This window comes from Semicossyphus pulcher, unplaced genomic scaffold (genome assembly GCF_022749685.1).
Source record: "Semicossyphus pulcher isolate SPU_LCO1_2020_fin unplaced genomic scaffold, fSemPul1.0.p SCAF_11, whole genome shotgun sequence".
Taxonomy (NCBI): Eukaryota; Metazoa; Chordata; class Actinopteri; order Labriformes; family Labridae; genus Semicossyphus; species Semicossyphus pulcher.
This window is the reverse complement of record NW_027211615.1, coordinates 7,790,012-7,804,463: the sequence shown is the minus strand read 5'-3', so window position 1 is coordinate 7,804,463 and position 14,452 is coordinate 7,790,012. Positions and strand designations below refer to the sequence as shown.

Genomic DNA, 14,452 nt, shown 5'->3' with positions numbered 1-14,452 from the left:
ACAATATCTCCAGCTCATCACTTGTGTTGGGCAGAGAGTTGACATTTCCCATGATGACTGATGGCAGAAAGGGTTTATATCTCCATTTCCAAGCCTTCACTTTTGCACCAGCACGGTAACCACGAAAACACCTCTTTATCTCAGCTGGAATAGGGTGGTATCCTCCAGATTTACTCCGTTTCAATGAAAGAAGCTCTTCTCTTGAATAAACTCTTCTCTCCACAGAAATATCCATCTGTAGTTGACAAAATATGATAAAAATACAACAAAAATAAAGTAAAGATTCAGGGAAATTCAGAGCTACCAAACTTTGCTGCTACCAGTTGAAGCACATGTTTAAGAATAATTTGCAATATTTTAAAGATATTTTGAGGGGTTTTATCAGCAATGATTTCCCCTTATGTCCAATATTCAATATATATTACCCTGGGTCAATATATGTTGAAATTACTCTATTGATGTTATATTCCTAGAAACCGACACCCTCTAATTTGCAGGCCAGTCTTCTGGACAATAAACATTGGTATCTCCACAGTGGCAGAGCAGATTTCTACAAATCATTGAATAAACCAACTTCACTTGTTCATTTGTAATTTGAAAACAACTAAGATAGCCCTTACAAATCTCTTATAGGGGCTATGCAAGTACAGAGCATACATAAGACCCCCGAAACAAAGGGATTACCCCTCCAAAAGTCCTCACACAGAGATACTTGCTTGACATTTGGATTAAAAGACTTTTCTGTTAAACTACACTCTAACTACTAGTATTACAACATTTCCATTACAAGTTTTACATTAACATTTCTTTGGTTAAAAAAAACAAAACACAGGCAAAACAAAAAGTGCAATGCAATACATTCTGTTTTAAAGTTTTGCAATTTGTGAGAAAAGGGCCTAAAAACTAAATGCAATACTGCTTTGAACATCAGAATTCTTTATTTAACTTGAAAGGTCATTAATTTAAAGTTAACAATATTTTCTTTTATAAATTAAAAGCACATTGCAACCTATTTTAATGTAAGGGACTCAGGATGAAATACTGATTTTCCCTATTTCACCCCAAATACCCCTTCCACACAATCTACCAAACCAGTACAGAAAATTCTGTTTTAAACCTGTATTAGGAAAATGTTACCCATTATATTGTGCATTAAGAGCTGATGATTAATTGTTGTGGCATGTCGCTTTTCCAAAATTGAAAAAAAAAAGTGATGGCCATCATCCCAATTTATCTGCCTCAACAAGAAACAGAAATAAGCTGGAAGAAGGCCAATCTCAATTTAATGTGTTTTACAGTATCAGAAATAATGAATGGACATTTTTGTTCCTGTGAATCCCTGTAAGCTCCTGAATAAAATTAACATGTTTGAAAAGACAAAAAGATCTGATTATATGATATAAAGTTTCAAATCACAGGAAAATCATCTGTTAGCCAGAGGTCTGTAGCCCATCTCTCCCTCCAGCTGCTCTGCAGTGAGAGCACCCAGCAGAGGCTGACAGTCTGGGTTGAAGACAGAATAAGCGCTTAGTTCTCCGGGCTCACGGGCAGCTGGGCTTCGTAGTCCTTCATACAGCCAGTAGAAGAGAGAGATGACGAAGAAAGGCAGGCCAAACTCCAGTTCAACAAACAGACCAAGCAGCACCAGCCAAAGCAGCACTTTCAGCAAAGTAAGGTTAGACAAGACCAACTGTCTCGAAGACAGCCACCTTCCCAGAGCGCTGTCCAGCAGCCAGTCACTGCGATCCTGCAGAGGAGACACAACAGGACGTTAAATGAGGTACAATACATGTAGGAGACTTTAAAAGTCTCATATATGTCATGTTTGTAATTAATACTCAGTTCAGGAAACATTTAATCAGTGAGTGAAATAATTTCTAACCTGATAGTTAAAGCAGATATGCAGCTGCACATTTTCATTCATCAGTCTCACCTTCTTTGGAGAGCTCTGAGTTGAATCTCTAGTTTCTTTCTTCTCCTCTGTGTGTTGACTGTCAGCTGTTGACGTTGTATCAGTCTGAGTAGATGTGTCCATTACTGTCTGTGCTGTGCCCTGCGGATCAGCACTCTCATCCTTTTTAGTAGCCTGTCGTCTGGCTCTGAACTCTGCTAGCTTCTGCTCCATCGATGGTTGGCCAAAGTACGATGGTTCCTTGACACTAACTTAATAAGGTGTACGTGGCAAAAACCGCTACTAGTACAACTCCTTTAAAACATTCGGGTGGCAGGTTTGCTTCCCTACAGTTTTATATGATGCCCAATACAAATATATGGACTATCATTCACTTGAAATCATACTTTAACTACATTTTGGTGAGATTTCACCATGTTGCTAGCTTAGCAATGCGTTTGTTTACCTTTTACATCCGTGTTGGTCTGAAAGCAGGAAGTCCTGTTGCAAAACGTCTTCAATTGTCGTAAAAAAGGTGTCGTTTTCTGGCAATTTTTCACAGTTCTGCTACAAGCTAGGTTGTTTCATTGGTGGTGAGTGTTCAAACCTCTGTACTTTAATGTTTAGCGGTTAATACTTTTGCCCATATAATGTGTTTTAACTGTGGTTGTCGTTGATAACGTTGTCGTGAATAAACGTTTGCTAAGGTCACATACTAAGCAAACGTTCGAGAGAAGTAAATGTTCGATGGTTTGGGCATTTAACCCATATTTATAACGTTACTTATGAGTTAAGTAACTTCCAGCATAACATTTATTTACTTCGTTATGACATTATAGAAGACAAGCTAACGTTATTTAGCTGTATTTACTTTTGTGAGCGCGAGCGTTTAACGATAGAGATTCACCTCTCTGTATTTGGATGTCGGTGCAAATGGAACCCCCATTCGACCATTGTGCCAACACCCACCGACCTCACTTTATGACAGCGTTGTTATACAGTATATCTGATGTTACATAAATATGCTATGGGTAGATAAATGTTCAAGGTATATCAGTATATAGTCCATTATTACCTTTATATCGTCTGTAACCTCTTGCTAACAATGATTTTGATTGTCGATTAATCTGCGAATTATATTTTCGATTAATCAACTAATCGTCTAATATACTAAAACATGAGAAATGCCCACCATAAGATTCATTATTTTGAAAAATTACATCTTGGTTTGCCAGTTTTTTTGTTGGTTTTAACCACAATCCAAAACAAAATATATATTCAGTTTATAATTATGTGTTTCTTACTTATTTTTAGATTACCTTTTTACATTTTACATATTCTCCATGCTTTATATTGTGAAAATGTGACAATTGATTATTTAACACTACCTTACAGCTAATTTTAAAGTGATAAACCCGAAGATCTCAGTTTTGTTCTGTTTGGCGGCACCTACGGCGATTAACGGTAACTGCAGGAGCACACGTCCCAGATATCCAGACAGTGCTGCATGTGTGACGTCCACGGTTGGCTCCGGTTGTAACTCTTGATTTTCCGCGCTGAGGGTCGCTTTCCTTTTTAGACTGTTTGCCTTCATCTGAGCGCCCATTTATTTTTCTTTGGATTTTCACTTATTTCTTAAGTTGTATCTGTAGTCAGCGATTACTGTTTACTCGCATCACTGGCAGAGACCGGAAAAACAGCTGCTTTTATCAGCGAAAGTCACCACAGACGCCCAGTCTGTAATACTGCAAATGCAAAGGCCTTCATCAGTGGGCCATAGGTTCAGTCACCATTGTGTTACCTCATTCGGCGATAGATTGTGACTTAACAGACCTTTTAGTTAAACGAAAAACTTCGAGATTATCACTTAAATATAAAGATAGATTCTTGCTGTTGTCATTGTACATTTTTTATTTCACATTGATGATTAATTGTCTTTCTTTTAATGTTTTATTATGGACCAAAATACCAAAGCATAAAAAAAGTGTTTGTGCTATATCCCACTAAAGCAGCAAATCATACAATTGAAGAGCAGAAACTAGTGAATGTTTGGTAGTTTATGCTGTTAGTTTTGTTAACTGTAAATATTTATTTTCTCCACAGACATGGCCTCGGCTCCGGCACAGCAGCCCACCCTCACTGTTGAGCAGACCAGAGGTGAGAAGACCAGCTTATATTCTACAATACTTACATTTTTAACCTTGTAGTCTTTCATTAGGTTCTCAAAATCATTGCTGAATAATTATTGGACAATAAGCGTGTCAAAGCTTTAAAAAGTTCCCTCACCTTGCTTGCATACATACCGGTAAATGCCTAAGAAGCAGGGCAACTGATGACCCTTTGTTTGTATATTTCTCAGTGGTGCTGAGTGAGGTGATCCAGGCCTTCTCAGTACCAGAAAACGCAGCAAGAATGGAGGAAGCTCGAGAAAGTGCCTGCAATGACATGGGCAAGATGCTGCAGCTTGTGCTCCCTGTGGCCACCCAGATTCAACAAGAGGTCATCAAAGCCTACGGCTTCAACAACGAAGGAGAGGGTAAGCATGACGCAGCATTTTCTACCCCTAAAGTAGAGATTTACTTCAAGATGAGATATCAAAAAATGTAAGTTCTTAAGCTAGATGCTTAGGTGTCCTGCAGAAAGGAGCTTTAACAGAAATACATACATGTATAGGTGACATCCTCCTTGATTGGACATGTCTAAGCAAAACAATGTAAACCCCGGCATCAAACAAGGTAATTAATATTTTGCAGACAAAGCATCATCCTGTAAATGGGAATATGGCATCTCAGACCACAATGATATTCACAATAGCTGGGGCATATTGTTTAAAACATAATTGAGATTGACTGAGATTTTCTTCTGTAATTTGATGATGTTAAATATGTTTTTTTCGCTTTGTTAAATGGGACACATTTTTATGTTCAATTTGAGTTCATAAACACACCAATAACCATTTTCTGTCTCTACATGTTTTGTTTGTAGGAATATTACACTTAAAAGTGACAAAAGTAAATACAAGGTCATATTGTATGAATATGTTCTATACAGTATATTATGTAGTGTATTTTGTCAAACTTGCCGTAATGTATTACTTACACGTAGGCTCTATGCCCTTCAGAGTCTATTCAACATGTTCTCACATTGGTCTTGGCTTTTCTTCAACTTCAGGTGTCCTAAAATTTGCCAGATTGGTGAAGATGTATGAAACCCAGGACCCTGAAATTGCAGCCATGTCAGTCAAACTGAAGTCTCTCCTGCTGCCACCTCTGTCAACACCTCCTATAGGAGGCGCCATTCCAGCTTCATAGGAATTATTTACACTCATTGGTCAATTGCAAAGTTACTTTCATCTTATGCCTTGGGGATCAACATGAACATACTGGTATTCCAATGTCTCGTCTATCATTTACTTTTCTTGAGAAATAATTAAAAATACTCAACACTAATATGTTCCAAAACAGATTTAATTCAGACCTTTTCTCCATTATGTTCATTTAAATTGTCCTTTCAAAAACTTGTTAAATTATTGCTTTTTAAATGTTCCAGTATTTATTTGTTATGTTACATTTTGACCATTTTCTTATGTCTTTGAACCGTCAACATTTCCTTTAACGCCATCTCTTTTTTTTTTTATAATTATACCATTTTTATATGATGTCAAATGTATAAAATGTCAGTTTTTTGTTATATATTAAAATAAAAAATGTTCTGTGAATCTGTGTGGTATTAATGTGGAAAAGTTAGAAGACATCTTTTTAAACTTGTGTCAAAAGTCTTTTGAATTAAAATAATTAGAATTTCATAGTGTTTCTTTTGTATTAAGAGTCGACAGCAACAGATTTAACTTTTCCGCTGGGTTGAGGACGTCGTACTGGATGTGAGTTGGTAAATACGGGAGATCCTGTCTCTGCTTGATTAATGTTCATGCAATTGACATAATTCATATCATTCCCCTTGTATATTGGCTTAATTAGTGCACTGCGTAAAGAAATAGTTTTACATTTTGGTAAATGTGTTTATTTGCTTCACTGTTTCAAATGGGGGTCCGAAATTATCCCTGGAATAAATACATATGTTCTACAAACCGACCCACTCGTAAAACTAAAATGAAAAAAATCAGATAAAAATGTAGAAAGCTAAGTAGACGCGTGTGTGTTCAGGAACTTTCTCTGTGTGGACTGAAGGTGTTGAATCCTCTTTATTTACAGTCACTGTTTGAATCTGAACCGCAGAGGGACATTAGTGTGAGTCTGATGCAGGCAGACCTCAGTCTGACTTGAGGGCTTGCAGCACTGACTGTGGCACTCTGTTCACGTAGTACTCGTGGTTGCGTAGAGTAGCAAGAATGCCTGCAGAATTCATGTGTGTTACATCAGCATTGTAGCAGTATGCATTGCCATGCATGTCAGTCAGTTTACCTGCAAGAGGAAAGGAATAGAACATTATTTCAGACACTTATTTAAAAGCTATAAAACAATGCATGTTGGAAAATGTAATGCTTAAATCTGAGCCTACACAGGCAAAGCAAATATATAACTAGTTAGGTTTAACATCCACTGCAAAGAAGTGATGTTTTTGTTTTTTACCTCCAACAGCGTTCAGAATGGCTTCAGCAGCGCAGGTTTCCCACTTCTTGCACCCCGAACTGGCGAAGACGTAAGCAGAAGCCTTTCCTTCAACGAGCTGGATGATCTGATGATTTGATAAACAAACACTTTACACATCAACAGGATCTTTGAGAGACGTCCCAGTGAGGCCAAAGCTAAAACAGGTTTTTGTGATGCATTTGGGGTTCATCGCCACCTTTGGCTGATGACAAAACTGAGGACCCCAGTGTTAGTTACTAGTTACTTAGTTACTTAATAATAATAATAATAATAATAATAATAATAATACATTTTATTTGAAGGCGCCTTTCTCGGCACTCAAGGACACCGTACATAGATATATATATATACACAAAATACACATTAAAAGAGAGAGAAAAAACAAACAAAACAAGAAAAACAAAAGTGACAAAGCAATTAGCGTCATGTGGAATCAGCAGATTTAAACAGATGTGTTTTGAGTTTTGATTTAAAATCGGGGAATGAATCGATGTTTCTGAGTTGGGGTGGTAATGAATTCCAGAGACGGGGAGCAGAGCGGCTGAATGCTCTGCTCCCCATCGTGGTGAGTCGGGCGGAGGGGACAGACAGGTGTAAAGAGGAAGAGGATCTGAGGGAGCGGGAGGGAGTGGGAACATGGAGGAGGTCGGACAGATATGGGGGGGCGAAGTTGTGGATGGCCTTGAATGTTAACAGGAGGACTTTGAATTGGATACGAGGATGACACCCAGACTCTTAACCTGGGTGGAGGGTGAAACGGAGGAGTTATCAATAGTGAGGGAGAAGCTGTTGGTTTTGGATAGAGTGGATTTGGTGCCAATGAGGAGAACCTCGGTTTTGTCACTGTTTAATTTAAGAAAGTTTATGGTGAACCAGGTTTTTATTTCAGAGACGCAGTCAGTGAGGGAGGTCGGCGGGAGAGTGGACGAGGGTGAAGTGGTGAGGTAGAGCTGGGTGTCATCTGCATAACAGTGGAACTGAATATTAAATTTGCGGAAGATATTGCCGAGGGGAAGGAGGTAGATGATGAAGAGGAGGGGCCCCAGGACAGAGCCCTGGGGCACACCTGTAGTGACGGAGGAAGGAGTGGATTTAAAGGACTTGAGTTGAATGAACTGAGTGCGGCCAGAGAGGTAAGATGTGAACCAGTCTAATGGAGTGTGGGTGATGCCAATCGAAGATAGCCTGCTGAGAAGGGTGGTGTGACAGATGGTATCGAAGGCTGCACTAAGGTCGAGGAGGATGAGGATGTTGAGGAGTCCAGAATCAGCTGCCATAAGGAGGTCATTGGTGATTTTGATGAGTGCTGTTTCAGTGCTATGGAGTGGGCGAAAACCAGACTGGAACTGTTCATACAGGTTATTGTGGGATAGATGAGAATGGAGTTGGGAGGCAACTGTTTTTTCAAGGATTTCGGAGATGAAGGGTAGATTGGAGATAGGACGGAAGTTGCTGAAGTTGGAGGGGTCGGCGCCAGGTTTTTTCAGAATTGGGGTGATTTGAAGTTTTGAAGGATGTAGGGACAGTTCCAGTGGTGAGAGAGGAGTGGATGATGGCAGAAATGAGGGGGACCAGAGAGGGGAGGCAGGTTTTAACAAGTTGTGTAGGGAGGGGGTCCAGCTGACAGGTGGATGGCTTGGATTTCAGGATAAGTTCTGAGATTTCTGAGAGAGTGGGGAGCTGGAAGAAGGTGAATGGGTGTGTGGATGGGTGAAAGTCGGCTGAGATGCTGCGGTGAGGGTTTGAACGAAGGTGCTGGTGGATATTCTTGATTTTTGAATTGAAAAAGGACATAAGGGAGTTGCAGAAGGTGGTTGTGTACAGCAGAAGGTGGTTGTGTACAGTAAGTGATGTTGATGAATGAATGTATATATTTGATGTTTAAATGGCATTTTTGGAAAGTCATTAAGTGCATTTACTCAAGTACAGTACTGAACAAATTTGAGATACTCTGTACTTTAGAATACATTTTCTACAACTTCAAACATTTCAGAGGCAAATATTGTACTTTTCACTCCAATACTTTTTTATAACTAAAGCCACCACCTCAACTGGCTCCCTTGGATGCCAAGGAGTAGCGGCTCTACTCCAAGCTCCTCTGGAGCCACTCTTCAGAGGAAACTCATTTCGGCCGCTTGTATCTGCAACCTCATTCTTTCGGTCACTACCCAAAGCTCGTGACCATAGGTGAGGGTTGAAATCTAGATTGACTAACTCAAAAGCTTTGTCTTCAGGCTCAGCTCCCTCCCTCCCAATCCATTTTACCCTCAGTCATGAACAAGACCCCATGATACTTGAACACCTTCGCTTGAGGCAGAGACTCACTCCCCACCCGCAGGGGGCAATCCACCGTTTTCCAGGAGAGAACCATAACCTCGGACCTGGGGGGGCGGACCCCCATACCAACCCCTTCAAACTCGGCTGCAAACCACCCCAATGCCTGCCGGAGGTCCCACTTTGATGAAGCCAACAAAACCACATAATCTGCAAAGAGCAGAGCTGAAATTCTGAGGTGCCAAAACTGGAGCCTCCTTTCCAGCACCCTGGAATAAACTTTCCCCAGAAGGGTGAGATGTATTGGGGCACACCCTCCGGTCCCTGTTTTTGAAAATGGGAAACACCACCCAGGCGTGCCATTCCACAGGTGCTGTCCCAGACCTCCATGCGACACTGAAGAGGCGTGACAGCCAACACATCCCCAGTCCGTGTCAACAGTCCACCCCTGCTTGAGCCAATCCCTGCTTCCTCCTCCTGAGTCATCGAACGGGTTGCCAGAATGTCCTTGAGGTAAAACCGAAGTCCTTCTCCGTAGCCTCCCTGAACTCCTCCCACACCAGGTTTTTGTTTCCACAACAGCTGAAGCCACAGCCCTTCTGGCCACCCGGTACATGTCTGCTGGCTCTGGAGACCCCTGGGTTAACCAAGCTCCAAAGGCCTCCTTCATATTAAATTGTTATTTTTTTTGTCTCTTCCAGCCTCTAGGCTGCATTTTTCATTTTTATGGGTCAAATTTAACAAGTTTAAATCATAAAAATCACTGAACTATGTCAAAAAGAAAATGTTGTTTGCCCCAAAACACAGAGCCCAGCTTAACCAGCACATACTGAAGCTAAGAGGTTTAACAGTGTCTTCAGATGGCAGAAGTTGGGAGAAGTAAAAGTTACATTTAATCATGTTCGAGCAGGAAAAGAACCTGCGACTAGAAATGAAAGACATACCGTAAATCTCTGTTTTAACTCCAAATCCATCTCACCTTGGTACTTGCACCACCCACTCTAATAACTTCATGAGGCTCCATGGCGTCCACACAGTCCATTACAACCTTGTTGCTATGGAAACATGTAGTGGTGACGATCCGTCTGTCTCTAAGGACTTCCTGCAGCTGAAATCCAAAAGCGCCCAATCCCAGCATCCCCCACGTGGTCCTTCCTAAATCTGCTCCTGGTCCGAGCTGAAGGGGAAACAGGCTGAATGAATGAGAGCGTTCAGAACACAGAAACAACATCATTTACCTTGGTGTGTACCTGGTAGTTGTAGAAAGGCTGGTTGATGACACCTGCGATAGCTCTGCCTTCATATGCAATACCAATAAGCACTGTCACATTATTGAGGAACCCTTGAATCAGAGAACAGCAGGGTGTTAGAGAGACATCAGATGTGGGCTGTAACATTTAAGTGTCAGAATGAAAATGACATGCTGGGAAGAAAGAAAAGTTAGAGAATTTTAGTAATAAAAGATTGCTACCTTGTTGGTGTAATAGCTAACAAACACTGCCAGGGTTAACCTTTTTATTAGTTTCTGTGCTGTGAGGCTGAGATGTGTCCGACCCTTTGCGGCGTATCTCGGCCTCAGTGTGGTGAAGGAGACACCTCGACGCTGGGGTCAGCAGAGAGAGAGATAGAAAGGTAGACAGCAGATGCAGTAATACACAAAGAAGGGAAAGAAAAGGTAAAAGTGGCCGTGAAGGTCTGAGAGTCTGAGAGCCAGAAAGCAACCCAACAAGTTGTTTCACAGAAATCATTCTTCAAAAGACAGTTTGCAATAACTGTAATCACAGTCTTTACTAGTCTGCATGATTAGCAGCTGCCTGTAAGATTATATTTCAGGAACAAGCTTGATTTAAGTATAATGGGTTACATCCCTGAGCTACCTGCTGATACAGAATGATGTGGCACTAAAAACAAGGGGGGCGGATAGATTTAAAACATCAGTGTGCCTCACAGCAGTAACACCAACCTTTATATAGATATTGATGAGGCGACTGTAAACTAACAGTGGATTTACTTTTTAGTTTAGAACTAAAACTATTCCCCGCTACTAGCCACTGCAAATTGCAAGTTACAAGTTAAACAGGCACCCAATGCTGTGCCTTTATAATCTAGTAATTAATGATGATAATAGGTTTAATTAAACTTTCCAATGCTCAACATTTGACAGATATTATCAGGCAGTTCAGTCAGACAACTTTGTAATTGTCATGGTTCTAGTTATACACCTGCAATATTCATTCTGTTTGCCTACAATATTCTGTTTACTAATTCTCCTGTCATTTCAGACCCGGTCATCCTCATCTCTCAGCTCCCCTCACCCATAGTTCACTCACCCAACCTCCTCTCCAGTTCCACCTCCTTACTACTCCTACCTCATCTAGACAAGTCCCTGCACCTGTAGTCTCACCTCACCTGCTCCTCATTCCCTAATCACTCCCCACACTATTTAACATGTGCTTCCCCACTCACCCTCTGCCAGATTGTCATAGTGTCTCGTACCTATACCTTCCAGCGTTTTTGTATCCTGCCTGATTATCTGTTTTTGATCCTGATATCGACCCTGCCTGTTTCCCGACTCTGCCTCAGCCTGACTTGGTTTGCCTGCCTGGATATTTGTTCCTTGTAACCTGTTTACTGTTTCAGTAAAGAAACTGTTTTTTTTGTGAACTCTGGTCTCGGAGTCGTGCATTTGGGTTTGTCTTTGGTTTTGACGAGTGACAGTAATAGTCTGAAATGATTATTGCAGCAGCAGAGTGTTTGGTATGTCTCCCCCCCGGCTGGAGCCTGCAGGTGGATGCCGGGGAGGCGGGGCAGGGCAGCGACATGAGAGAACAACACAGAAAATCTGGCAAAGTCGATTTACAAGCCAGAGCTGGTCTTGCAAGTGATACATCCGTTGTGTTGCAACATGCTGCCAAGAATGTAGTAACTCCTGTTTAATACTCTGATGCTTTATATAAAAACAAATGGAATCACTTTAGAGACAAAGATATTTGTTTAGGGAGAAATGGAAAGCTCACAATCACTTCTAACCCCCGCATTACACTGTAGGCCAGAGCCTTTGTGGTAAAAACCATTTCACACACATGCTTGCTGTTTATGAACACTGGTTTGTTGAAGAAGCTTATTTCAAGAGCCTACCTTTGAGATATTCCTTTGTGCCTTCGAAGGCATCCACCCAAACAACGAGCTGAGATTAACAGAGAAAACACTCGGATTAAGTATAGGCCCACAGTGAGACTAAACAGCGTCTCATCACTCTACATCACAAAACATTTAGTGATTCATACAGCTGTACCAGCTGGACTGATAAATAGAAAAAAAGTTATTTAATTCAATTGCCAAGCCTCACAAATTCATTTAATGTCTGATTGTATTGGTGGTTACCTCCTCCTCTTTCAGCCCGCTGTACTCTGCTGGACATGTCTTCTGGAGGATTTCCTCTGAGTGACCGTTCTCAATGAGATCTTCCTTGATCTCCTCATCTGGAAGCTCCTAATAAACAAGTGATGCATGTGAACACAAGTCTCCTGCTCTCCTTCATTAAAGCCTGATACTAGACTTTAATTTAACAACACACTGACTATACAAACTCTAATTTTCTCACCTCCTCGCCAATGATGGTGATTTTTGGGAAACGTCTGGACAGAGACGCACAAATGCTCTGCTGTGCCAGCCTCTCTGCCAGGGTCTTCAGATCATTAGCTCCAGTCTGAGCAGGGGAACATGGATCTTTCTTCAGTCTGTATTATAACCTGGCATGTATATCCACAGCAGACAGTATTGATATGCTATTAAACCCATCTGGGACATTAGCATTCTAACTTGTTCTGGGCTTTAAAAGAAAATTGGTCCTACCTTTTCTACAATACCAAGCTCCCCACTGTGAAGGACTGTCCTCACAATGGCTCCGGCTTTTTCAGCCACATTGAAGGCCGATGCCACCAGCCTCATAAGCAGAGCAGGACTTCCAGACATTGCTGATTGACAGAGTGGGAATCTTGGTTAATAGCGAGACACATTCAAAATACCAAAATCTCCATTCTCAAAATGGATAAATATAATGATGGAATTGAGATGAAATGAAAACCAACAAGTCTGCTTGTCTTTGTCCCGTTCTGTGAATGTTTTACAGAAAGAGAGAAATAAAAAGCAAAGAGGCAATCACTGGGTCACAAACTGAGCTTTGCCATATACTAATATTTTCTTTGACACACTAGGTGTGTTATATATTTTTATTTTAAGAAATAGGGTTAGCTTTGAAACAAAAGAGAGAGAATATTTACAGTCAGAATAAGCCTTAAACATCTGCAAGTGTGGCTGATAAGCTAAAACAGTTCAGTAATAGCTGTCTAAAACAGAATTCAAAGATGATCATGTAAATTTAAGACCTTGTAGAAAGGTCTTGGTGGTGAGTACTTACCGATGCGACAAGGAGAAGTAGCCTGCTACCTGTTTACTCTGTGTCAGTCAACACCAATTTATTAGGAAGTTCCCAAGAACTCACCCACAGAGCCAAAAAGAAGTGTGACGCGGGCCCAATGCCAGACTCCACCCAGAACACCTCAAGGCCTTTATTTATTAAATTTTTTTAACAAGCTTTATTGAATATTTAAAATAAAAACAAAACAGACAAGTGTTTGTAGAGTGTGGGGTTTTTGGCGACCGGGGTTTTGTGAATGGGTCAGATTTTCTCACTGTGGTCGGATCACTGCACTGCCTGGAGTATATTTTATTTTTCCTTCTCTGATTTTGAATATAGCCTGCTGCAGCACATGTTGGTTATAGTTAGTCAATCTGAGTAGTTTACATGTAATTAGTTGGAATGTAAATGGGTTGAATGGCCAAATTAAACGTGCAGCCTGCTAAGACCTCCTGCGCAGGCCACATGTAGACATCGCCTTTATGCAAGAATCCCATCTAAAAAATGTAGACGTTTGTCGAACAAGCACTACTATGTGGCAGCATCCGCTTCGCTAGATACCAAAACAAGGGGCTCTCTAGTAGTACTGAAACATCATCTTTCATTGAACATATTAGGAAAATTTGGCAGTGAGGATGGTAGGATTTCTTATATCAAGACCATTGTATGTGGACGCAAATTTGCTTTTATCTCCGAGCTCCTTCCCAATATGAACAAGAGTTTTTTCCTAATTTAACCACAACTTTACTACATCTTCAGGATTTTTCACTTGTACTTGGTGCGGACATGAATTCTTTTGTGAATTTAGATTTAGATAAATCTGTTCAGCGCTCCACATCCACCCAGTTAAACGCATCTAAAGATTTTCTTGTCTACGTTTAGTTTAACAGACTTATACCGTGCCATCAATCCTACATCAAAACAATACACTTTCTACTCTGCAAGACATCATAGTTTTTCCAGAATAGATTATATATTAGCTTCATCGTTCTCTGAGATACATGATGCAATAATCAAACCCTGCTCCTTGTCAGACCACAGTATTGTCTCAGTACATTTCACACTAATGGGCATGCCTCCCAGAGCATGACTTTTAAACCAAACTGGAGTTATTGCCATTCTTACTTTGTTAACTTCCCTGACGCTGGGGCTAAATTGGGCGTGGTCAGTGAAGATATTTATGTCGTCATAAATTTTCTTGAACCAATCGTGAAATAATCAACAGCAGTTGCCCCGCCCTCACAGGTGCAATAACTC

At 40.8% G+C, this 14,452-nt stretch overlaps 3 protein-coding genes across 3 annotated transcripts; 1 reads left to right on the top strand and 2 right to left on the bottom strand.

Annotated features, from left to right (window-relative positions):
* Positions 1 to 557: 557 nt before the first annotated feature.
* Positions 558 to 2,353, bottom strand: saysd1 (SAYSVFN motif domain containing 1). Its single transcript, XM_069657282.1, has 2 exons — positions 1,934 to 2,353; positions 558 to 1,747 (listed from the first exon to the last, which is right to left on the bottom strand). The coding sequence occupies exons 1-2, from the start codon at positions 2,123 to 2,125 to the stop codon at positions 1,424 to 1,426; spliced, it is 516 nt and encodes a 171-aa protein (XP_069513383.1). The 5' UTR covers positions 2,126 to 2,353; the 3' UTR covers positions 558 to 1,423.
* A 99-nt stretch (positions 2,354 to 2,452) lies between these two features.
* grcc10 (gene rich cluster, C10 gene) lies at positions 2,453 to 5,593 on the top strand. Its single transcript, XM_069657654.1, has 4 exons — positions 2,453 to 2,484; positions 3,995 to 4,048; positions 4,251 to 4,427; positions 5,063 to 5,593. Exons 2-4 carry the CDS (start codon positions 3,997 to 3,999, stop codon positions 5,200 to 5,202), a joined length of 369 nt encoding a protein of 122 aa, XP_069513755.1. The 5' UTR covers positions 2,453 to 2,484; positions 3,995 to 3,996; the 3' UTR covers positions 5,203 to 5,593.
* Positions 5,357 to 13,245, bottom strand: LOC138613012 (3'(2'),5'-bisphosphate nucleotidase 1-like). The gene is made up of 9 exons (XM_069686574.1): positions 13,196 to 13,245; positions 12,631 to 12,752; positions 12,380 to 12,484; positions 12,160 to 12,267; positions 11,914 to 11,962; positions 10,026 to 10,117; positions 9,755 to 9,952; positions 6,481 to 6,586; positions 5,357 to 6,312 (listed from the first exon to the last, which is right to left on the bottom strand). The coding sequence occupies exons 2-9, from the start codon at positions 12,748 to 12,750 to the stop codon at positions 6,161 to 6,163; spliced, it is 930 nt and encodes a 309-aa protein (XP_069542675.1). The 5' UTR covers positions 12,751 to 12,752; positions 13,196 to 13,245; the 3' UTR covers positions 5,357 to 6,160.
* Between the last annotated feature and the right edge of the window lie 1,207 nt (positions 13,246 to 14,452).